Consider the following 26,187-nt stretch of genomic DNA (forward strand, 5'->3'; position numbering starts at 1 on the left):
ATCTTTCGCCGCGGAACGCTTTGTCGTTCGCTGTGGATCATTTTCTCGTTCGACTTGGAATGCTTTATCATTATCCAATACAAAGAGTACCTAAAGTTATTGCTTCCAAAATTATAGCTCATGTCTCCTGCTGGCGGTTCATCTTGCTAAATTAATAAAAGTTACCTAACCTAACCAATTGCCCGCCGAAAAGGAAAACCAGGCTTAAAACTAGATTATTTGAATTTAGTTCCAACCTCAAGTTTCCTCAACTACAACCATCTTATTACGCTTAAAATATCTACCACGAAAGTGATATGCGTAAAACAAATAAATCTTTATTACATTCTTTTCTCAGCCGAGAGGCCGAGAACTGGTAACATACAATTTTAGAATTTATTTCTATGCTGAAAACGTCGAACCAAATTGCAGTATAATACGAAATATTTTCTGTAAATTTTAATTCTGGAACTTGGGCAATTACATTTCCGAACGTATTTCGTCTACCTTGCCAATCAAATAAAAATATACTTAAAACAACGGTCCGTGTCCTATAAATTCGGACCTTTCACGACCCTTTTTCGTTTTCCCATTCGTTAGGACACGGAGGTTATTTATATCGTTATTTGTGTGAAGTTTATTTTCAATAGGTGGGGTAGTTTCTGAGAAACAGCGTTACAGACCTAACGCCATTTGAGTCGCTAGTGAAGAACAATGAAATTTAATCTTCTGTAAATTTCCAAACACACTGTACATACAACTACAAAAACAACTTTATAACAACATGTTCTAACTCACCCTGTAAATAAATTACTACGAGTAATAGTTTCATCAACCAGTACACTAACTTAAAACAACATAATAATGTACGAAAAAACTACCTATAACAAAGCGCACTCTAAACCACTCATTTATTACTTTATGGATGTTAATCTTGTTTGTTACTTTTGGCCATACGAAGTTTTCCGCAAAATAGTGTCACACTTATTTGTTACTTTTGGTCATACGTTGAAAGTGTCACTCTTATATGTTAGTACATGGTCAACAAACCAATACAAAGAAATCCATATAGGATTGTGTGTAAAACCTGTTCTCTTGGGAACGATCTCTTAGCTATTGGAACGAATCTATTCTATTGTGTACTTTACAAGCCTTCCTCCAGAGGGCGAAAGAGCATTCGTTCTTATTTGAACGAAATAAAATATCTTGAACACGCCGTTCTCGGTTACATACCTTTAGAACGCTATCGTTCATTTTTGAACAGACTGTTCTATGTTGAACGTCTTCTGAACGAATTTTTTTAACAGTGTATAAATAACAAAAATCTTGCTGAATAAAATATATATATATATATATAACAAATAATATAGAATAAATTACGTTAATGAGTTCATAAAAACTTAATAAAGGTTGACGGACTTTTCAAAAAGTTGTTTGTATAAATATCGTTGCAACATCATTTACCGTAACCCTAAGGACTCGGCCCGTCCCAAAAGTAACAAAAAATAGGAGTTGGAGAGAAGAAGCCCCATACATACAGAACACACACAACATTCGCCCATGTTTGAACACAAACACACAGTAAACAAAACATTACAAAAACACGAATTCGAATACAAACGTTCAAAAGCTGGTTTACACTAACAAGTAAGTCAAAACCGTCGTTACGGTGGGCGTTAACGTTAAAAAAATATATCAGATCATTCAGATGTTCAGCCGTTACACCGGTTTTGCCCTGGTGAACCTTTTCCAAAGTTCATGAAACTGCCAACGTGGTGAATACACTTTGCCAACAGTCACACCAAAAAATGGTAAAACCCCTCATAGGGAACTCTGTTATGGTAAAGTCTTATTAGAAGTAGGAGTTATAAAATATTAGTATTAAAGTATTTTAAAGGATTAAATCAATCACGTTTGTATAATTTGTAACGCACGTGGGTTGAGGTATCTATCTACAGCAACTAGTTAAGGCGATTCTTGTTCACATCTTGGAAGAATAAGGCAGACAATTACAAATAAACCAGACTTTTGTAAATACTGGCAACTAGCTACATTTTATTCAATATTAAACCACATACATAAATACAAGAGGCCTTTTTTAAAACTTTTCTGGAAGTACAACCTCAAGAAACAAATGGTATTGATGTTCTTGTCTCACGCAGGGCTGTAGCCCACCTATCGAAGCGGCAACGTTCACTTTTGTGCCATTCGCGGCGCGCGAATCGCGATTCACGTGCCAATTATTTAAAAGTTAATTACTTGCGAATCCGCATCGCTGGATCCAGCAGACCGTAAATTGCGCTGGATCCAGCTGGATTGCTGGATGAGGGATCCAGCAATTGCAATCCCTACTTGCCTCTGCCTCAGCATGGGATACTTCCCAAAGCTTTGGAAGGTTGCTAAGCTAGTCTTTCTGTATAAAGATGGCAGAGACAGGCAGGACGCTAAGGCCTACAGGCGAATCTCACTACTTCCTGTGGTAGGGAAGGTGCTGGATAAGCTGTTGTCAAGAAGGTTGTATTACTTTCTACACAGCAACAAATTGCTTAGCGAAAAGCAATATGGGTTTAGACATATCACTGAGAGAAAAAACTGTAGAATTTACAGAAATATTTTACAGCACCCGTTCTGTATCTTTTTTAATACAGTACTGTACTGTTGAAATTACTATATTCAAGAAATATTTACAGTATAAATTACAGGATGTTTTAGGTATTTAAAATGCAGGGGCTTCATGTAGTATTTATCGTTGAATAGTAATATATACATACATTTTCAGTATATATTACAATTTGTTTTACAATATAAATTACAGGATGTTTTAGGTATTTAAAATACAGGGGCTTCATGTAGTATTTATCGTTGAATTGTAATATATACATACATTATCAGTACATATTACTATTTGTTTATAGTGAAAATTAGAGGTTTGTTTCAGATATTTGTAATAAAGGACAGCCATGTAGTTTCTATGGTAGAAATGTACATATTTGTTCAATACATATTACTATGTATTTACAGTAAAAAATGAAGACGTTTTAAGGTATTTAAAATACAGGTAGTTCCTGTAGTTATTGTGCTCGAAGTTGAATTGCTACCAAACAGTAATAATCCATAAAAATGCATTATTTGTTGTAAATCAACTAATATGAAGAAAAGATTTTTAGTGACATCTCGTAAAAGCATCAATGGAGTCATATTTTTAATTACCCATCAAATGAAAACAAATTAATGTTTATACATTTAAATGCAAATTCATCGCGTTAGTGTTTGTGGTTTGAACTAAGTTTAATACGTGTCTGGATTCCGAGCCGATGAGTTGCATTACTATGTTGTGCACGTGTTTATGTTCCTTGCTTTGAACTTTAGTTCTGCTGAAGCTTATTGGTATATATTTAGCAAATGTGTTGAATATTTTTTACAATTAAAGTACCTTATTGGTTAAAAATTAATAACGGAAATGTTTAGTGTACATAAACTCATTTTTAAGAAGGGTAGTAAAAACAAATCAAATATGTAATATTTCCTGGCTATATTCACGCAGTTTTTAAATGTAAATTCCGTAAAATTTACAGGCGTATTAGAAATTTTAATTATTATTTCAGTTGTATACATTACAATAATTCTGGTTGAAAATTTTACTATGAGCTATTTGTATAAATTACAGGAATCTCAAGTAAAAGATATTTACGAAACTTTCTGTAATAAATACAGAACATTCCTAGCTACTGTGCGTCCAGGAGTTCCATGTAATTTCTACGCAATATTTTTCTCTCAGTATAGTCGGTCCACCACTCACTGTCTTACCAATATGGTGAACCGCATCAGGGATAACAAGGCAAATAATTGTCACAGCAGTCTGATATCTTTAGATATCGAGGGTGCTTTTGACAATGTGTGGATTCCGGGAATCTTACACGGTTTAAGGAACTTTAAGTGTCCAAAAACATATACGAGACGTATGTTAACTCTCTGAAGGATAGGGTGGCAGTGGTGAGGACAGGCAGTACCTGTATACGTAGAATATTGACCGGAGGCTGTACTCAGGGTTCATGCAGTGGACCTCTGCTATTCAATGTGGTTATGGATAGCGCACTGAGGATTGAGTATCCATAGGATTCTCAAATCCAGGCTTTCGCGGATGACTTGCAATTACTATTTTGGGGCACGTCCAGGCGTGCATTCGAAACCACGGGTAAGGTGATCATGGATAAGTTGATTGAGTGGCGCCAAGTCTATAAGCTGAGATTTTCCATAAAGAAGTCGGCGGCAATCACCTTCGCCGCAAAGAGTGTTATGAAGAGACTCCCATTCTATAAGATGGGAGTGGTCAACATTGCTAATGTTGACAAATTGAAAGTTGTCGGTGTCACCATCGACAACAAGCTTACCTTTCTTCCTCACCTCGAGGAAGTTGGTGTTCGGGTGACAAATTTTGTGCAAAACATTGCTTGTTTTGCAAAGGTTGAGTGGGGCCTCGACCATAAAGCGTTAACGACTATCTACAATGGGTGCATTGTGAGAGTAGTTGCTTACGCTTGCGGTGCATGGTGGAAGAGCACGCAGAACAATGTAATGGTGAGGAAGCTGAGCTCAATACAGAGAATTGCTGCCCTACGTATAACTTGTGCTTACCGGACTGTCTCGAGCGATGCGCTAAGGGTCCTTGCTGGTATACAACCATTAGACCTGGTGGTGAGTCAGGAAGCTGCTGTGTTCAGGTCCTTCTGTTTAAGAGAAGACAGCGAGCACTGTGGTGTGGAGATACAAGGTGGTAACTACCTCTACCCAGGTGACTCGTGCGAGGACCACCCAGCGGTCAGGGGCATTATAAACATCAAAGAGCAACTACCCAATGGTAATGGGGTAGAGGTGTTTACTGAAGTTTCGTTGTCCAGTAGGGGTGCCGGAGTGGCATTCGTTGTGTATAGGAACGGTGTAGAGGTCTATAACGTGGTCAGTTGCATTAATGAAAAGGTGGAAGCGTTTCCTCTGGAGCTCTTAGCAATACATGAAAGTATTTGCTGGTTAAGGACGAAAGGTCCAGGTGATGGTGCAACGGTTTTTACGGATTGTCTTTTTGCTATTAACGCAATAAGCAATCATATAAACAATCATGGCTTATTCTATAAAATCCGTAAGGTGTTGAAACGGATGGTGACGTGAGTCACGTTTACTTGGATAAAGTCACACACTGGGTGTGTAGGGAATGAAAGGGTGGACTTTCTTGCAAAGTCAGCAGCCGATCTTCCAGAGGAGAAGAAAATGAAGCCAACTAAGTTGGTGATTAAAAGGTGGCTAAATGAGGTGACGATTCAAAGGTGGCAGGAGTCGTCGGAGGTAAGTGAGAAAGGTAAAGTAACTAAGAAGTACTTTCCTAAGGTTAAAAGTAGTTTCAATACGAACTACTATTTGACACAAATCCTAAATGGACACGGTAAATTCCCACTTTACCTGTACAACTTAGGGCATATTACATCGCCCAAATGCATATGCGGTGCTCTGGAAGCAGACTCAGAGCTCTATGTTCGTAATTGTCCCAGAACGAACCATTTGAGAAGAAGACCACTCCAAGCGGATGGGCTTCAAAATCTGAATAACGAAATGATCAACGATTTCGAACGTGTAATGCGTTACGTCGTTGTAAATTTTGTAAAACCCACGAGTGAGTCGTGAGTAGGTGTTACAAGTATACGGGTGTATACTTATTTTTTGTACGACTCTTAGGAAGTGATTCCTAATTTCGTATACAGGTCGGCGGCTCGGCCGGGACAAATGATGATAAACCCCTGTAATGCTTAGGCGGTGCACGGGGTATATAATTACAATAGACCTTTCTATAAATTCCTAGCTAAACAGGCCAAACATTTTCTCAAAGACAACATAGCGCTACTTCAATAGGATTTGTAAACTTAATTATTCTTTGCTCTTATAAATTCTGCTTATGCTCTTTTCTATTTGATTTTTATGTTCTGAAGCGTCACCCATAAAGTCGATTTCCAATATGTAGCTAAGATAACCTGCGTGAAGATAGTATATTTTGAAATATATCAAGTTCTTAACTGAACTATTTACAAAGTCCATAAGGTATAGTGAATTAACTATTTATAATGGTTTGTATAAAACTATAACCATTACATAAGTAGGATTTTGATCAAAAATCTACTATTCATCCAGACAACTAGGTTGGCAGGTTTGTCAGAGAATCCTTTTTTGAGCCTCCCTGGTTCATGAAAAATCGGGCCAAACCTTCTACCTCTCTATACCCAAAAGTAAATAACGAAATATGTATTATTTTATAGAATGGTCTATAGTCTGATGTCTATGTAGTCCAGTTTTATATTGCCTTTACGCTTGGGAACTTGTGAAAAGGCAACTTTATGACGTCTTCCAGGGTTGCCACGGTACCTGGAAAACCTGGAAAAGTCAGGGAATCTGAATTTGGATCTAAAAATCAGGGAAAAGTCAGGAAATTTTTAAAATTAGTCTAAAAATCAGGGAAAGTCAGGGAATTTTTAAAATTAGTCTAAAAATCAGGGAAAAGTCAGGGAATTTTTAAAATTAGTCTAAAAATCAGGGAATTGTCAGGGAATTTCATTTAGGTTTCAAATAGAAAACCTTTACCCAAATTTAGGGAAAAAATTCAAAACATTTTAACAAAATACATGTAAGTCTAGGAAAATCTCCGGAGATGGTTAGGGAAAACCTGCAAAAGTCAGGGAATTTGAATGTGAATAAACTGTGGCAACCCTGTCTTCACGAGATGAGGAAAATAATTTTCACCCGATGACTTTAATTGTACAATTCTGCACATCAAAAAATATTTCAGTAAGAGCAATTTTGGGGACTGTTTCGTCACAGTTCCGCGTCCGTTCGGTCTCTCGTCTCAATTCGCTTTTACCAGTGTTTCGTTTACGGGCGATTGTCTTCCTGTGATGAGGTTCGTCCGTACGTAACTTAGTAAAAATATATCCCAAAGTGACTTATATTGATTTATGCCACAGTATAGCAGAATTATGTTAGAAAAAAAAAGACCATTTAATGATATATTTTACATTTCATTTTGAGATCACAGTTTAATTTAGCTTCGCGTCGTTTCTCTGACAAAACGCGACGAAAGAAGAATACGACGCCATTATTAGAGTCTATATATATATATATATATGTATCCGTGGGTCTACAAATCATACACCCATCGTGAAACTAAAGCCATTTATTTCATCCTTTCGGATTCTACCATCCGCTATAAAAAGACGCGTCGGTGTTCGAATCCTTTCTCTTCGGCAATTTCCATCGAGTCGCTTCGGATTTCAAAGATTTTCTGAAAGGAATAATAACGTAGAAAATGCTTTTATTGGCGGACCCTCTTTTGAATGCGGAAGACGGCCCTCCTCTCTCCGCCATTAAATTCTTTTCAAACGCCTACGTACATAATGCATTGCGGCCTACGGCATGGCCGGTCGGGTTTGTCACTTCCTATTAAATCTTGTAGCCTCTGCTGGCCGCCAGTAGGTAGCGCTCGTGGAAAGCCTGTAACGAGATAAACGGGGGGAAATCTCTTGATTGTAAGTGGCCGAGACGGCCTGTCCAATGACATTTACGAGACTAAAATTTTCCTTTAAGAATCTTTTTCGCCTTCACTAAGCGCCTCTGAACACAGCCAATGGCTAAATAACAAATCGAAGCCTAGCTTACGCGCGCTAAATGATAAGCCTTGGCTTTAAAAATACCAAAAGTAAATAGATATAAAACGGAAAGTTTCCAATGGTGTCCGTGTAATCTGAGATGTAAACTACCAGTATTTCCTTCATCCTTAAAAGAACCATATTACATATTTAATTATATTTAAAAAAAAAATAAAATTTAATTGAATATATTCATTTTAAATTTGAAAAAGCGTCCTTATGTTTTGAAACATAAACATACTCTGCTTAAATGTCATTAAAGAACGTTGTCTTATCTTGTTTTATTATTTTTACGAGCTTCGGCTACTCCCCAAAAGAAGGCGCTGTTGGCCAATAAAGTTTAATAAACATAAAATCCCCCCCCCCCTTCTCTAGACGGGTGGAGGGGAAAGTCTGACTAATCTCTTCCATGCTCGCGCTCCGACCTTTTGTAGATAGACTCTGCTTGTACGTTGTTCATTGCCCTGCGCAGCAACGTTGCCAGACGTACCATAATTATTGTACAATTCAGTAATTCTAGCTACGAATTTTGGTCGTACCATAATTTTACCAGTGTGCCATATGGTACATCTTTTTGCAATAATTTTAACAGAACACACCATATTTTCAATAATTCTGATAGGACACAGCTAAATTTCAATAATTTTCGAACACACTAACATTTTACTCTCATGTTCAGCCCAAAAAGGTTATTAGTCGCCTTTGTTCAAAATAAATCTAGACGTCGACAACGTCGATTTTTGGTCGTTTGATGTTAAATATTAACTTTTATTTTTTAAAAAATCGCTGAATTCTCGAAACAAGCCTACATGATGCTCGTGAAATAATTTAGCGAAGAATTCAATAATTTTTTTATTCGTTTACCATAATAGGCCTTTCTATAAAGTAACATTGGCCTTCTTGTTTCGATGTTGCTGCTGCGTCACGGGTGACGTATCGATGACGTTTTACTAAGAAAAACCCTGGGCATACGAGTAAATTCGACGAGGCACCCTGTTTTTAGGCTTAAACGAACTGAACTTCTACGTATTTCGTGACGAATGAGCTACATAAAAACAAGTTCAGCAAGCGTAGCTTATTTTATTGAAAGGTCTATTGCCTTTTTTCCATCTGGCAACGCTGATTTGGCTAGTCAGTTTACGTAAAATTAATATAACTACGTACCCTAGATTCGAAATCACGGCGTTTCTCGATAGCGCGTTTTCTCGTGAGGCTTTTACCAGAGATCCTGGCAGTTATAGAGATGCGAAACTCCGCCGAAAACCTGACAAAAAAATGCAAGCATCAGTGCCGCCCTTCGGCCGGAAGGAAGCGCCCGTTTCAAGCCGAGAGACGCAAAAATTGTAAACGCGTTTTATTTTCGAAATAAAGTTTTAAAATGCCTGGAACCTATTGTTCAGCGATTTTTTGTAATTCTTGTAAAGAAAAACAGCGCATTTCTTTATTTAAGTTTCCAAAAGAAAAAGAACGGTGGGATATAACATAAGTTATTTTAATCTTTGTTTTTCAAAATACAGTTCAAAACAATGTCTAGAAAATTGACGCGATCTTTTTGAAAAAGATACCAATTATCTACGTAATAATAATAAAATATGTGCCCTGCATTTTGAGGAGTCTTGTTTCATGAACAATAAAACCAGAAATATAACAAGGCCCAGAAACGTTTAGATCGCAAGTTACTTAAAGTTAATCACTAAATATTAACAAACTTTAAAATATTAGCGTAAATCCTTGATTTAGTCCTAATTTCTCAAAAATCCTGTTTCTTATTTCCTTATTGTGGTTAAACAAGGCCTAAAATATTTAAAAATGATAAACAGTTAAAATATGAACTTTATTTCAAATGAATTTTAAATATATACTAATGTATAAAAAATACTTAAACTAATAAATTATGATTCAATTCCAGTTTCAACTTGGTTTCGTCTTCGTTGGCGTTAGCCCAAAAAAAATGTAAACAACGGTAACAATCCTAGGATCTCTGCGATTACTCCCCACGTACAGGCGTCGCTGCGATCGGCAAAAATTTGAAAAAAACTGGTTTGCTTAGGGTATAGGGAGTTTCGCAGACTATAACTGCCAGGATCTCTGCTTTTACTGAGTTCGCGCCGGAAGTCGGAAAAATCAGGCTCCATAGCAGGGTGAGAAATAAGGAATTTCAATAGATAACCCAAGATTATATTACTCACCTTTAGTTTTCTTTCGTTTAGAAACATTTTTAGAGCTACAGGCATGATCCATTATTGTTTTAAAACAATATAACGCAAAAATATCTGGTATCTTGAAAACCGCGAGTCAAAAACCACGGCGCAATTTTCACTAAAACTTTACGTTTTAACTAGATGTCGGTAGCCCTGCCAGCTCCATGGAGGCAGTATTTTCCGACTTTTTCTTTGGTTTACGCGTGTACCTTGTTCATTGCGCTGTGTCGCGAAGAGGGTAGAACACCATAGATATAAGAAATGTATATAAAGGTCTAGATAAATTTCGGGGCGTCTAAGCCTAACATAAAATACGGAATTGACACCTAGCAGACACCGAGGAAGGCACGTGACCAAGAGCGCGAGCTCTCTTAGCATTTTAGTACTAAGTGCTTGACCTTTCCGCAGACCGTAGTCTGTAGACACCCTCTGTTGGTGACTTTTAGTATAATTTTAAAGCAGGAGACAATGGCTCTCGATAGCACGAGCTTTCTTACCGATAGATAGCGTCGTATAAGGATAGCCTGCAGAAATTACGCGTTTCTGCTAGCTGTCACCTCCGTATTCACCCCCTTTGAAATATTTTATCTAGACTTTTATATACGTTTCCTATATCTATGGTAGACACCGCCCATATAGATAATTTTCTTTCCAGTTTGCGGCGAAAAAGGGCGTTTTTGGCGAAAACTGTCTTGGTGAGCACCAGAAATTTTAAAACCGGCGAAAACCATTGAAAACGGCGAAATTTGCGGCGAAAATATTTTTCGACATTTTCAGTCAGAAAAACTAAAAAATCATCGTCTCTGTAGTCCCCCTACTGTGCCCCCAATGGAAACCCATTCAATTTTTTTGCAGAGATAAAATGTTTTTTTTTATTTAAAAAACAAATAGTTACCTTTTGTAAAAATAAATATATTGCCTAAATCTAAGATTGGAAATAAAGAGAAGAAATATATGCAGTAACACCATAAGTGTATAATATTCTCCCATAAGTTTGTCACGTTGGGAAATATTATACTGAGAGCTAGTAACGAAGTGACGTCATCACCAGAAGAAAATCTCCCCTTAGCGAGGCGCTGTCAAAGGCTACGTGTGACGCGGGAGCAAACGGATGCAAAATGGCGACGAAGCCCGTTATGCAGTCTGTCTTGTGAATAGCTCTCAGTAAAACGTTTGCATGTGAAGAATAGAAAGTGTCACACTTATGTAAGAACATTATACACTTATGGTAACAATAAAGGAAATTAGGTCAATCTATGAGGGGAAATTGTAGCGAAAACGGCGGCGAAAATCGACTATAGAACCGGCGAAAACTGGTAAAATTTCCCCTAAAATAGGCGCAAATCTCGACCTCAGAGTGGAAACACTGGCTGCGGCTCAAATTAGAGACTTTCGGTACTTTTATATCAATTTACTTTTGAAAAGAAATATTTTGGAGTTCGTACGGGTTCGTTGCTTACCGCATTTGGTAGTGTGCCCTTTCATAAGTAGACAAAGAATTTTGTTGGCCGTTTCCTCCTCCACGGTTTCCAAGTTACTTATGAGGCCGGTTAATTCCTCATCTTGATCAGTTTCTGTCAAAATAACCAAAATTGTATAAGCTGCGTTCTCCTTGTGTTTGTTGCTCCTAGCTTTAAGCAGGGCCGGACTTAGAGATCCTGGGCCCATAGGCTGATAAGGAGTCTGGGCCCCCTTTTCACGCGCTGCATTTACTCTTATCCCTGGAACTAGGCTGTGCCTGAATTTCCCTGATTCGGCGTAGAAGTCTGAGCTCTACGGTTATATTACTTAATAAAAGCTCTTAACAATCGTCGACTAAATATGCGATAATTATCCAACATTGCGATTTAAGGCTGCGTCCGTAAACTGCCAGGCAGAAATTTTGGTAATTTTAAAACAAAATCTTCTACCTAACAATTTTTCCAATATAAATTACGATTGATATTATAGATTTATGCCTTCGAATACAGTAATTACGGTCACTGGAGGGCCCCTTCCAAGGATGGGCCCCTAGGCCACGGCCTAGGTTGGACTAGGCGGAAATACGGCACTGGCTTTAAGTAACTAATTAATTCAGAAATATATAAAAAATCTGTTACGAGAGAAACATACATTTAGGCCATAAAAATGAAACGTCTACTTTTTTAACCCCGCGTAAGCACACACGGCATCACGACCCAAAATGTATGGAGTGTAAGCCTGATGACGTAAAGTCTAAAAATTATACTGCATCTAAAAACAATATTTTATGGATTTAATAGATGTGGAAAGTCACTATGTAATGCATTTCAGCCCGCACTATTTTTTCTTCCGAAACGTATTTGGAAATATCAGCGGGAACCGGCGATGATTGACGTTTCAAGCGGATAACATTAGAAGTGTAGAGAGATTAATACTTATATCTCAGAGAATATTATTTACTTCATGTAAAAATAAGTTATGGTTAAAGGCCGACTACATAGTTATTCGGTTTACTCTGTCTTTCACTGGAAGTAGGCTCGCTGCAAGACGTCTGTGCTATGCAAGCAGCCAGCTACCAGTGAAAGACAGAGTAAACCAAATAACTATGTAGTCGGCCTTAAAGGGGAACGGCCAAGCTTTAACCAGTTAGATAGCCCTATAGCCCATTAAAAACTAAAATTTATGGCGAAAACCGCATCAAAAAATATTGAGTGGTTAATTTTTAATAAAATAAAGACATTTTGGGAAATCGAAAAGCGCGGGTCCGCCGCGACAGCTGGTGAGAAGTCGGTGAGACAGAAAAACAACGTAAAAGCGCGCGCTGCTGAAGACGCAAAAAATATCTTTCGCACGCGCGGCGCGTTACAGTTATAAGACACCTAAGCCTAAATTACGCGATTTTAAAAGTTAGGATAGTTCGCAAATCGCTCATACGGGGTTAGGGGCGCTGGCGTCAGCCCCTAAGATGGCGGCGAAAATTCAAACCCAAACACCTGGCGTTATTTTTCATTTCAACTTTTTGGGCCAAAAGCTATTTTTTCAAGACAAAAAAAGGTACGTGTTAATATATTGAACGTCTTGTTAATCTTTTGATACGGAAATAAGGCCATATTTGGAAAAGCTTGGCCGTTCCCCTTTAAGCGACTACAAAATTCTTATCATTGCTTCTATGGTCTTCATTTTAAATTGTAAGATGAGCAGTATCGTCGCCAGGATATTTTGGGAAGCTAGGCCAAGCAGGGTTGGCTGATTTATATCATAATTTAAATCAAGTGATTTTTTTAGAAAAATCGTTGATTTGAATCACACAATGTATTTCAATGAATGAATAAAAAGGTTCTTAATTAAAATGCATAAAAAAACTGAGCAAACTAAAATATTAAATAATCATTAAATTTAATTTAATTAAGATTTCATTTAATTCAAGATTAACTAACTGATAAAAGTAAAATATCCGTTAATTATACAGGAAAATATCCATTAATTGTATAAAAATCAATAAAAATCCAAAAAAACTGATTCAAATAAAAAAAATCGTTTGATTGGATTTTTATTAAAAAATAATAAAGTGCCAAGTACCTGGGCTCCATTATGGTGGATCAACGAATTTATCGCTAATTTGAAATTATTTTGCGTCAAATTTCAAGATAGAGTAGGCCAGGTAGGCGCCACTGAATGAATGAATGAATATTTATTTACTCTTTGTGAAAGAATAAATCCCCTTTATAACAGGGAGGAAACCATAAATATGGATTCACGAGTTACACTTTAAATTATATTAGCCATCGTCAAAAACATATTATACACTATAATTTCGTTTGGATAAGTTTGGCAAAAAAAACTATAGAATTTAGAAAAATAAAACACAAAAGATGGATATGACAAATAATAAAGCTATTTACAATATGTACAGCTCATATATGAATTAATTTGCAAGAGGGAATAAAATTTTAAATTTGGCACTAACTAGAAAAATGTTTAGTTGTCAATTAGCCTTTTAGGTTTACATAGAGCCATGTAGCGGCCAAAGCGAGAAGCTCATAAATTACTGGATTTTCGTCTGCTAAGCAGACTATTTTAATTGATAAGAGACCAAAGCGTCTGCTTAGCAGACGAAAATCCAGTAGTTTTTAAGCTTCTCGCTTTGCCGATACGTGGCTCTATGTAAACCTAAAAGGCTAATTGTCCCCAACGCCCCAGAATTCGTTTCGTCACGGCCAGATCTTGCCATTTCGCACTCCCCGATCCTAAGCCCAAAAGATAACGGATGGACAAGGGAGAAGATCCTTTCACAGGACACGCCATTAGATGTTGAGTTTTAAGTACCCGAAGTCTTACCAGATGGTGCCTTTAGTCTGATACGTAGAAATTTGTAATTATCCAGAAAGCGTTAAATATTTATAATTTTTTCGTGTTTCTATTTATTCTAAATTTTTCCCGTGTTGATTTTTTATTTGTAGTTTTTACGTAAACCATAGTTTTTTTCCTTATCTCCAAAACGTTTAAATTGGCGCCATCTAGTATGAATAAATGCATTAAAATCGAACCTCTAAGGGCTTCTCTCTGAATGTTTGTTTCCTTGGAAGCTTTTTATGAATCGGTCTATTTAGTATGACTCTGCAAGACATCGAGTTTTTTCTGTGTTACGACACAGAAAATAAATGATGATGAGCTATCTGACAGAACTATTATGAATTGTAATTGAATATGAACTTTTCGTTTTAAGAATAGAACCTCGTGAGAAAAGAATCGATAGAATGACGCCCTTGTCGTCGGACCCTGCACGCCATTCAATAATAATATAATCTATTCCGTATGGTTTCATCACATTGTGTGGGAATAATTTAATAACCATGACAGAAAGGTAAATAGAATGGTTATAACCTATTACTATTGACCAAAAAGTCGATAAAATTCCCCTTGAAAAGAAATGGAACAAGTGTTTCGTTAGAATATCACCAATAACAATCCGTTTTCTTGAGAAACAAATAGCTAGAGCGGCATGTAGATGGCGGTAATAGTCTAGCCCCTGTAAATTAACTTCACCCAACTTTGTATCCTTTGCTTTATATTTTTTTTATTATTTATTTAATATCATGAAATAACAACTGCAAAGCCAAAGGTTGGCTTTTGTGCAGAAAAAAAAAGATATAAGAGTACAATAAAGAACATATTTTAAAAATCTACACTGTAAAAGAGGGAAAATTTGATAATTATTCTCGGTTACAATATCGTTGGGGAACAAATTCCAATCAATTTTTTTTATTGTTATTATAAAATGTTTTGTAAATTTTTAAATATTGTTAGTGCAACCTTATTTCCGTTTTCAAAAATTTATATCGTTGTATGCTATAAACTGCTCGCGGATCCAGAAATGGATTCCTCCTTGTTTTAAAAGGGATTTGTAAATTACATAGAGCAAATAAATATTCATTCATTCAGGGTGGGGTGCCAGGGTGGCCTGCGCTTAAAGCGCTCAACAAGTTAGTATGTTCTTCGAATACTGGTTTATACATTGCAAATAGTATTTGTTGTAATTATATGTAATTTAAAATTGTGTAAATTGTAAATAGCTATACATTCTTCAGTCTTTTACTACGCTTGTGCTAGTTTATCGTTCATATCGAGTAGTATATTAGTGTATAACGTATTATTTTTATCTTCATCTCTGCTTGTGAATCCTATTTTAAATTAGATTCATCCCTGTTATAAAAGGGACTTTTGTAAAAGAAGCAAATAAATATTCATTCATTCATTCAGGGTGACAATTGAGAACTAAACCTTTTTGTAGTTAGTGCCAAATTTAAAATTTTATTCCCTCTTGCAAATTCATTCATATATGAGCTGTACATATTGTAAATAGCTTTATTATTGGTCATATCCATATTTTTTCTATAGTTTTTTGCCAAACTTATTCAAACGAAATTATGGTAAATAATATGTTTTTGACGATGGCAAATATAATATAATCCATATTTGGTTTCCTCCCTGTTATAAAAGTTATTTGTTCTTTAACAAAGAGTGAATAAATATTCATTTATTCATTCATTCAAGGCGTATGGAACACTTTTACAGGCGTTTTCGCCTATTTTTTAAACTTATTCTTAAACTCATTACCCGTTAAAGTTTTATACAAAAGTAACTATTATTTATCTACGTTTCAATAAGAATCATTGCTTTACTTTGTATAACTGCTTAAAAGAAAAGATTTATTCGACGCCTACATCTATACTACGTCACGACGCTCTAGATAGGAAAACCAATTAGTCTTAATTTAGTTGGCAGCTTAAATCAATTATAAAAGTCGAAAATCGGGCCGTATACGCAAAGTGATAATTATTTTTGATTAATTAAGTTAGGCTTCTCCCCCAAATGAGATCACGGATTTGGGCCACTTTCCTCCGAAGTCTCGCGTTTTTGGGGGGCGCCTTAATCCTTACATATTAAATCTCTTACTATTTATCATTTTATTTTACTTTTAATTCGAGTTATATCATGCTGCTCGAAGAATACGTGACGATTTATTGAAACTAAAGCCTTAGAACAAAATCGTTTTAAAGCGTTTGTATACATCCAAAATTCATAAACTGTTGATAACAAAATTTGAGATCTTTGAAATAAACTTTAACTTACCGGTGCTAGTTTCGCATATGACGGAGCAATTCCACAAGAATAAACAAAATAAAAATAGGAATCGTGAAACTTCCATACTTGATTCTAACAAAAAAACTAGATCTTTTCAAATGCGTTTATTTTTCGATGTGGAAAGGCTGGCGTGCCGCTCTTATCACCGAAGAACTTCGTTTTCTAAAGTGCTTCTCGGGCGCTTGCTCTTAGCTATGAACTTGGGTCTACCTAGTGGTCATTTGTGGAAGCTTCCCAATGAGAATTTCGTGGGCGAAAATTTAATTATAAGCCTTATTCTGATTACTTATTGGTTCGCGCACCGCTGACGTCACGGAGTGTAGACGGAAAATATTATAGGACCCTTGAGTATTGAAATTAAGGTAAAAATCTTTCGATAGAAATTAAATGGTAAAAGTAATTAATTTTTATCGAACGTCTCTTGAAAAACCATATGGCCTTTGAATGGATAGGTCAATCGAAATTATTTTTGTTGTCTAAAACCGATACAAATAATATAACACAAAAAAGTGTGCCTTTGTGTAAGATTTTTATCGAAATTTATTTTTATGAGACCTGGTTTCTCGCAATAAGTGGACCCGAAAATTGAAAACTCTTATAATCCGTGCGCTATTGAAAAGATTACCATGGAAACCAAATCTCGAGAAATTCTGCGAGTTTTCAAAATCCGCTTCACTTCCCATGTGTAAAGTTAATAATGGAATTGGAAGGGACGTAATTTATACGTCGTATTAAAGAAAATTCTTTTAGGACATACTTATGAGCGATTATGTTACATATGACGATAATATATAAATGAACATGAAAAAAGCTTACAAATAACAAGTTGGCAAGCCAAAATATACCTCTCCTCGGAAGAGTTTCTAATTTTCAGTGAGGTTTATAATGTATCCGTGGTTCTGTGGTAGAATGCTCACCTGACGTGCAGCAGGGCTCGGGTTCTAATCCCGCCCGGTACTAACGCAACTTGAAAAATATTTATAATACACCCAATGACAACAAAAAACGGGCCCTTTAGGATAAACCTTTTCCCTATTTCTAAGAAACTGCGTACGCAGCGATTACCCTTTGCCCCGAAAATGCGAACGCGTTCGCAGGCCAGACAGACAGACCCACAGACAGACAAAGTCCCCTCGGAAAGGTAAAAATGTTGTTTCAACAATATATACTAGCCGTAATAGCTGAACAAACTTGAAGATTTGACCGAGGGGCAGATCACTTTGTTACAGGGTGTCTTAATAATCATGATTAAAAATTTAATCATGATTTAATCACTTTTAATCTTTTTACAGCCAAAGCTACAGATTTAATTTTAATTTAATCTAATCATGATTTAATCATACGAGAGTGTCCTAATAATTATTGGAGTGAGCAGCCACTCTGATTGGACAGTATTAAAGTGATTACGTCGCTGATTACAGAATTAGCATTAGCAAAGACTAAACTAAACGGTGTATAGATTTTTAGGAAGTGGCTAGTAGAGCATAGCGGCCATTTAATTTTGGTCGGCGGCGGAGGAAGGGGGGGGGGGGTCAATTTTTCAAAAAGCCAAAGGCGGCGTTGATATTTTTCGGGAGTGGCAAAAAAAATGAGTTGTTAATATTCCGGAATAATAAAATAATCGGAAAAATAATAAATTTAAACTTTAATTACTTTTTAAGGGTTTTTAATGTTTTTATTGATATACAATTATGTTTAATAACAGTAAACATACTACAAAGCATTAATAGTGTTTTCATTGTTAATCAGTCTAGAGGTTTAGTTTTACTTTAAGATTAAAAAAATGAGGCGAAAATTCCGCTTTATTTAAATTTGCAAACAATATTAGACTAATCATGGAATTAAAACTTTTTTTTATTTTTTCTGGAAAAGTTTCCGGAAAAGAAGGCCTCAGTCGGCAACGACGGCCCTGGATCGGCCGGCCCTGGATCGGCGGCGCTAGGCTCTATAGTGAATAGCCCCGCACTGGCGTGTGCTTCAATCGCGTCGGAGATATCAGTGGGATTTTATTTTATTTGTCATAGAAACGGGCGAGTTTTATAGCCGATATTTCCATAAAATTCTTGCGTACATTTTTCATTAGTTAGCCTGCTGCCGTCGGAAGGGGATAATTCGGAAATTGTCTTCCCCCCGCCCGTAAAACGTGCACTGTAAAGGTTCATCCAATGAAATTTGTACCGCGTTAGCGTGTTTAAAGGCTAGCTGCGTTCTCCTTGTGTTTGTTGCCAATAAATTTGAAGAAAAGAAAACCGTGTGACGTCATTCATTCCCGAGCAACGCATCCTTAGACATTCCAAATGGTTTCCTGATACTCTTAATACTGAGGTGTTGCTTGGGAACGCCTTACCTACAAGAGAAAACTTGCCTCCTCATATCTCCGGTTGGTAAAGGAGTCGTATTCTAAAACTATTTTATTTCGGCCCCTGGACGTCCAGGGAAGAATGGGGACTGGCACCCATTTTGCACCATCAGTAAAACATTACGCACCCATGGTGTTCAGTAAGAAATTGCAATTTCAAAGGAGGGGGGCAACTTTAACCGAGCCCCCCCCCACTTCCACTTTTCCCTAAAACTTGTTAACCAATCAAACGCACCATTTTGCACCACAGTCGAATTGAAAAGGGGGGGGGCTAGGTTAACCCCAGCCCCCCATTCACCATTGACATCGTAAATGGTGCCATTCAAGCGCACCCATTACGCACCATTATGCACCAAAGTCAAATCATTACGCACCTTTATCCCTATAGCATTACATCAAATAATAATTGGGGGGGGGGGCTATGTTAATCCCAGCCCCCTTATTCACCATTGGCATAGAGAATGGTGCCATTCAAACGCACCCATTACGCACCATTATGCACCACAGTCGAATCGTTACGCACCATACTAGTTTAGGAAATAACTTCATTTTTCAATTTTGGACTTTCAAATTTTCGAATTAAAAAAGTGGGGGCTAGGTTTAGGAAATCCGTATTTCCTACCTCCAGGAAAACATAGGCCGAATAGGCCTGGGCCTAGGGCACCAAGCCTACAAGGGGCACCAAGAGGGTTCGAAAAAAATAAAAGTACAAAACTTTAATCATTTGCTTTTCACGAAATATTTTCCGGAGAAATTTTAGTAAATGCGTCCACCCCTATGAACCAAAAACGTTTGATTGTCCCATTCTCTGACGGACTGCCGTCTAGCCCCTGACGACATAATAAATCTGGCAGCAAAATGAATTTTCCTTCCATTTCTCAATTATAAATTGAGGAAGTGCCATTGAAAGGGGGCACCAAAATTCACTTGGGCCTAGGGCACCATAAAGCCTTAATCCGGCCCTGGGTACGAATGCGAGTTTGAGTTACTTTTGCGGGGAAAGGGTAATTATAACATGGGAAAAGCGGAGAGGGGGTACCACGGTAAAAGGGGGAGGGGTAACCCGGTAATTACCACATGAGAAAAAGGGGGAAGAACGGTCATACTGGGGTGGTTCTACTATGGGGAAAAGGGTACCACGGTAATTATCACATGGGAAAGAGGGGGAGTAGCCCGGTAATTATCACATGGGGAAAAAGGGGAGGAAGGGCCTTACTAGGGTGGTTCGACTTTGGGGAAAAGGGTACCATGGAAATTATGGTCTGGGTCCGATGGCCCGAAGACCAACCGATCGAATGGGAATCCAACGGACCGAAGTCCACCCAATCGAAGGAAAGCACTAACCGACCGAAAATTAAAAAATTCCTTTTTTATGAGTTAATTGCAGAAGGTTTCAACGGACCGAAATATATATTTTTATATCAAAACAAGAACATGAAAAGCAGACCACCTTGAAAGGGCAAAAAATATACACCCCACAAGAAATTGAACGCGCGTTCGTTTTTGTTTTTCACTCGAAGGCCTTTCCTTTCGAATAGTAATTAAGAATAGTAATTTAATGCAATAATTTTGCTTTGGGCCCATTCGACCGAAATCCAATTCGTTGGAAATCGATTTAACATTGAGTTCCAATCGATCGAAAATACCCCAATTGTGCGGTTTACAGCCCAATTTTGCACCTTTATATTTTTTTTGGTACATCGAATTAAGGTTTTTTTATAGATATATATAAGTCACGGACGTATCCAACGGTGCCTACGCCATAGATGGGCAAAACTCCGGAGTTCCGGAGGGAACGCCAAAAACCTCCGCAACTCCGAAGAGAACTTCCATAAGTTCGGAGAGCCTGATAAATACCTCCAATTTTGCAGAGTGACACGGCATTTATTAGAGGAGTGAACGATTACTCCGGAGGGATGGAGGGAAAAACAATACCACTACGATTGGAGGGTGGAGAGACGGAGGGGAAAATGCTGGAGTGATAGTCTTCAGGCAACCTTGGTCTTCAGGCGGAGGGACGGAGGGAAAAATGCTAGAGTGATAGTCTTCAGGCAGAGGGACGGAGGGAAAAAGAGTGCCACTATGACTGGAGGGTAGAGGGGTGGAGGGAGAAGTGCTGGAGGTTTTTGCGATTCCCTCCAAAACTCCGGAGTTTTATTCAGGACTCTCTATATACGTCTAACAAATAATGTGTTTAATGAAATAACGCCTTCCTATAATACATGACATTTTATTTTATGTAATTATGGAAATGTTATCATTTTTTAGCCAATCAAACGAATTCATAAACTTGCACAAGTAACACAAAGATCGGGGTTATATAGAAATATTGTACAATTATTATTTAAAATTTTAATAAAATATTATAATGATTTGTGGTTTAGTTCAGTAATTTGATATTTGTGTGCTGTATTGGCGCTTTTTCATACCGGGCGTTTAGCTCGCCCTCTTACATATAGCAGTAGTTGGTAATTTGAAAGTTTAGACTGTAGCTATCTTTTATAGGTCTAACTCCCAATTCTGATTGGGTTATAAATGAGGTAGTGTTAAATACTAAATATATGGGGAATGGTGTGAAACACGCTATCACGTTCCAGAATATTCAATGAATTTGTGTTTTTTTTTTGTGTAAATATGTCTATACGTATAGGTGGGTAGGTACGGGTGACGATAGGTACGAAAAGGTACGGTTGTTTAATTTGTATTTTTTGCAGGGATTTGTGTAAATGTATGTGTGTATGTATGTATGTAGGTAGGTAGGTAGGTAGGTATGTATGTATGTATGGGTGTATGTATGTATGTATGTATGTATGTTAAGAGATAGGAGTATCTGCATGGTTTTAGGTAGGCATAAGTAGAAAATTGTATGTGTTAGAACCCATTGGCTACAATAACAATTGTGAAATATCGCATTTGGGGAGAAATGGGATCAACATTACCCTTCGATAATCCTGGGCTCTGATTTCCGTATATCAAAAATATGGCTTATACTCGAGACATATAGTTATTTTACTTACGAAATCGAATATTAAAGTGATAATTTTTCTAAGTCTATTACACTTTTTTGGTATTGTTTCGGTGCAATATAAACTTTAAAATAGTAAAAAAAAATTAACATAATGTGAAACCGTTTCAGATTTGACAAATTTGGTGGGAAGTCTCAAATGAAACCTCAAAAATTTTGTGTAATTTTTACCTCTCCGAGGGGACAAAGTCCCCTAGGAGGGGTTATACAACGACCGTGTCTGTCTGTGGGTGGGTCTGTGGGTAGGTCTGTGGGTGGGTCTGTGGGTGGGTCTGTGGGTGTGTCTGTCTGTCAGGACTGCGAACGCGTTCGCATTTTCGGTGCAAAGTGTAATCACTGCGTACGCAGTTTCTCAAAGGGTTGGCAAAACCACCGTGTGACGGTGAGCGTTAACGGATGCATTTGCGGTTTGGTTTGGATGGTGTTTTTTCGCTCACCGTCGTGACGGTTTGGTGTATTACGGTTTTTGTAATGTTTATGCGTAGGTTGTGAGTGTTGAATTTGTTGTGTTTGTGTTCTGATGGATGTGCATGTTGAGTCTGTTGTGTTTATATGGGCGTTTTCTCTCCAACTTCTTCTTAATGACTTTGGGACGGACCGAGTGCTGAGTGTAATGCTACCTCTCAACGTCCAATGGCAGGGTTTCCACCAGTTGTACACGGTATTCGTCTTAGTATCAATTTGCGATCGCATCGGGCGGGATTTGAACCCGAGACCTCCTGATTGACAGAACCACCGACACTTGTTACGCCTTATTGAAAATTAGACCTTCAGCTTTATCGGAAGCGTATTTAATAGAGTACGAAATTTTGGTTTAATTGAAATAGAATTGAAATTGAAATTATTGCATCGAAGAAATTCTAATTTAGCGTTTCTCTATTGATTAAAAACAAATGCGCCACCCAGGTTTCGAACCCAGACCATTCGGCTTGGCAGTCGAGCGCTCTACCACAGAACCACCGATAGCTGCTTAGATTCACTGAAATTAAGACAGGCATCGTAAGCATAATAGGTAATAAAGTCTTTTTTTATTAATGAATTTATGAAGGCCTAATCTGGTATTTTTTAAAGGTTAAATCTTGTTTTAGCGCAGTCAGCCGAGATTAGAGGGTTAAAGGGTAGACCCTGTGGGTGGTCCACTTTCTTAACGACCTATATATAGTTCTGTTAATTCAAAGGAGATAATTTAACGTTAATTGCTTTAAAAGCTGGCGGTTAGTCAAGTGGCTCTCTGTGCTTTGTTGATGGTAAGGTTTTTGCTTCTTGTAAATACATTTGGTGTGGATATTTGGATATCTACGATTTCTAACGCAGTCAATGATTTCTTGGGTGTGCGAGTTATTATATGATATTGGAAATTGGACGGCATTGGTCTTTTTCATGTGGTATGCGTCACAACGTCAACAGGAAGTGAACGAGTCGTCCACTACCAGATATCTACGGTATCTTCATCAAGGGCGAGTGTTGAAATAAAATGAGCGTTAAAGATGCGGCAAGTATTTCGTAAGCGAGTAATTCCAAAAAGCCTCTGTAGATATTTCATTAAAATTTGCTTCGTATTATATTTAACTGATAAACTTGTTCTGTAAAAGGGTTTAATTCAATTGTGCATTGTTATAGTACGTCTAACTTACTGTTGTAACTACTTAACTTATGATATTCTGAATAAATTAAAATTGGTCGTTTCGTCTCAATTATTTTAATTATAATTAAAATTTTATACCGGGCGGGATAGAAATGGGTTAATATTTTTAACAAATAACTCTAAATTGCGGAGATATATCTTTAAGGGTTATCTCGAGAAATTAATACCACTAGGGACAATTCTTCCGAGGAGAGGTATATTTTGGCTTGCCAACTTGTTTTATCAGATTTGGTTTTTTTTCGTTAAAACAAAGCTACTTCTACAGAGCTACAAATTTCCTATCTACGTTTTCAGTGGTTTTATAATGATTTAGTTTTCTTTTTTAAACTCAAACTTCGTAGTCCGCAAATAAATAATGTCAATTGTAGCAGTCGTTATCCGTGAGAGTCGGCATGAGCTGACCGTAGGGTATCTGATAATCGCTTAACAGTGCAATGACTTTGACCAATGGTAGAAGTAAGCACATGCCAACGATGTGTAGACGCTGCAAAAAAGAGTACAATCTTTGTACCAGTTCAAAGTATGACATGATTTGAACATTACCCTCTACAGCTTTTACACCGACTAAATTTAATGAATGTCCAGCACATGGAATTAAATCTGCACATTTATTTATTTCCTTGATTCTTGCCTGCAGCCCTGAATATTGTCCCGACATGTTCGATGCATTATCGTACGATTGTCCACGACAATCTAACAGCGAAATATCTTTGTCTTTCAGAAAATGTATAACGACTCGCGATAAGTATTCAGATCCATGTCCAAAAATACGTATAAATTTCAGAAAACGCTCAATTGGAATTTGTTCTTTCATATATCGAACCGTGAAAGTCTGGTGTAGAATCTACACTTATTGAATAGTACTTGGCTTTTTTAGTTCAGTTAAAATTTCGGACAAAACTCTGCTTCCCAAAATGGCAATGAATTCTTCGCATATATTAGCTGAGAGATAAGACGGTTTTCCCTTTCCAGCATTGCCAAATTTTTCAAGATGTTGTTTCAGAAATGAGTCAAAGTCGCTAAGTAATTCTAGAATGCCTTAATAATTTCCGTTGTTACGTTTCTATATGTGGAGTTGATGTAGTAAATATCGACCATAGAAATCGGAATAACTAACTAGAACGATTTTAGAAATATTAAGTTTGAGTTATTTACTATGGGGAAAAGGGGGAGGAAGGGCCTTACTGGAGGTACCCCGGTAATTATCTTATGGGGAAAAAGGGGAGGTAGGGCCTTACTGGGGTGGTTCGACTATGGGGAAAAGGGTACCACGGTAATTATAACATGGGGAAAAGTCGGGAGGTGGGTACCATTTGAACGTCCCGTGGCTCTCTCGGCGTACGTTAGTCCCGTGGCCTTTATACATCAGCCATTGGATACAGGGGGTTTAAAGGGGTACAGGGGGGTTTGGTACGACTGCGAGTTTGAGTTATTTACCACGGAAATTCTCGCATTGGAAAGAGGGAGGTGGGTACCACGGTAATTATCACATGGGCCAAAGGGGGAGGAAGGGCCTTACTGGGGTGGTTCTACTATGGGGAAAAGGGTACCACGGTAATTATTACAAGGGAAAAAGGGGGAGGTGGGTACCACGGTAATTATCACATGGGGAAAAGGGGGAGGAAGGGCCTTACTGGGGGTACCCCGGTAATTATCACATGCGGAAAAAGGGGAGGTAGGGCCTTACTGGGGTGGTTTTACTTTGGGGAAAAGGTTCTCGCATGGGAAAAAGGGGTTGGGGGGCGTACTGGGGTGGAGTGCCTCGAAAAACACAACTAGCTGAGGGCCGGCCTGTAATGCGGGCTTCTCGGCTAGTTTATAATATGATGCAAAATTATGGTATTTGTACCATAATTATAGTACGTATGGCGACGCTGCCGTTTACTGACAAGACTCGCTGTAAGTTTTTAGAAATTGTAGGTACTGTATGATACGCGATGAGGGTATGAGTCAAAACAATTTGGACATAACTAAAACCATAAGTTAATAATATCATTAACTTATGCTAAAACTAAAAGATACATAATTTTAAATAAGCGTAAAAAAATCAACTAAATGCTTATCCCCACAACAGGCGCTGTATGGCTGGCCTTTCCGGGACCCCAAAACTGGCTGTAGCCCACTTAGCCCATGCCTTAAGACGGCCCTGGGTTGGGGGGGCGTACTGGGGTGGAGTGCCTCGAAACACACAACTAGCTGAGGGCCCGCCTGTAAGGCGGGCTTCTCGGCGAGCCTTTATTATAAGGAGCGCTTGGTACGTTGGTCGTCGTACGTCCGAGCTTTCTGGAATGTTTGCTTAGTTGGTCATGGAGTCGCCCCTGACAGTTGGGCCGTGTTTATCCCAACCCGCAATACACCCGAAATTTTCTCTCTTTCCGCCGCGAATTTCGGAGGGGGGGGAATGGTATGGTGTCGTTTCAGAAGGCCTGTGAGTTTCGGAAACGGGGAGGTGGGGGTGGGATTTCGGGTTCGTTCTGATTTGAAATTACCGTGGCTCTCTCGGTGTTCGTTAGTCCCGTGGCCTTTATGCATCAGCAGGAATTCATACCTCGAACTTGGAATGGTTATCCGGCCGTATTCCCTATGGTAAGATCTCGGGGACCGTTTTCAGTGACGTGTATGAGAAAAAAAATCGCCCCCTCGCACGCGTCTCCCCTCTTTAGGAGTTTTTAACCCGCGCAACCTCC

General features: G+C 37.9%; 2 protein-coding genes across 3 annotated transcripts; one reads left to right on the forward strand and one right to left on the reverse strand.

Moving 5' to 3' along the window:
* The first annotated feature begins 4,299 nt into the window (after window positions 1-4,299).
* Window positions 4,300-5,774, forward strand: LOC149945442 (uncharacterized). Its single transcript, XM_090176560.1, has 3 exons — window positions 4,300-5,116; window positions 5,186-5,319; window positions 5,733-5,774. Exons 1-3 carry the CDS (start codon window positions 4,300-4,302, stop codon window positions 5,772-5,774), a joined length of 993 nt encoding a protein of 330 aa, XP_090032686.1.
* Window positions 5,775-7,055: 1,281 nt separating this feature from the next.
* Window positions 7,056-16,616, reverse strand: LOC149945443 (uncharacterized). 2 transcript variants are annotated; one of them, XM_090175795.1, is made up of 4 exons: window positions 16,460-16,616; window positions 11,326-11,439; window positions 7,410-7,509; window positions 7,056-7,300 (listed from the first exon to the last, which is right to left on the reverse strand). In XM_090175795.1, exons 1-4 carry the CDS (start codon window positions 16,533-16,535, stop codon window positions 7,213-7,215), a joined length of 378 nt encoding a protein of 125 aa, XP_090031921.1. In that variant the 5' UTR covers window positions 16,536-16,616; the 3' UTR covers window positions 7,056-7,212. The 2 variants fall into 2 exon arrangements, with proteins under 2 accessions (XP_090031921.1, XP_090031920.1); XM_090175794.1 differs by having other exon boundaries at window positions 11,311-11,439.
* Window positions 16,617-26,187: the final 9,571 nt, after the last annotated feature.

Source organism: Leiobunum rupestre, chromosome 5 (assembly GCF_980474605.1).
Source record: "Leiobunum rupestre chromosome 5, qqLeiRupe1.1.hap1, whole genome shotgun sequence".
Lineage (NCBI taxonomy): Eukaryota > Metazoa > Arthropoda > Arachnida > Opiliones > Sclerosomatidae > Leiobunum > Leiobunum rupestre.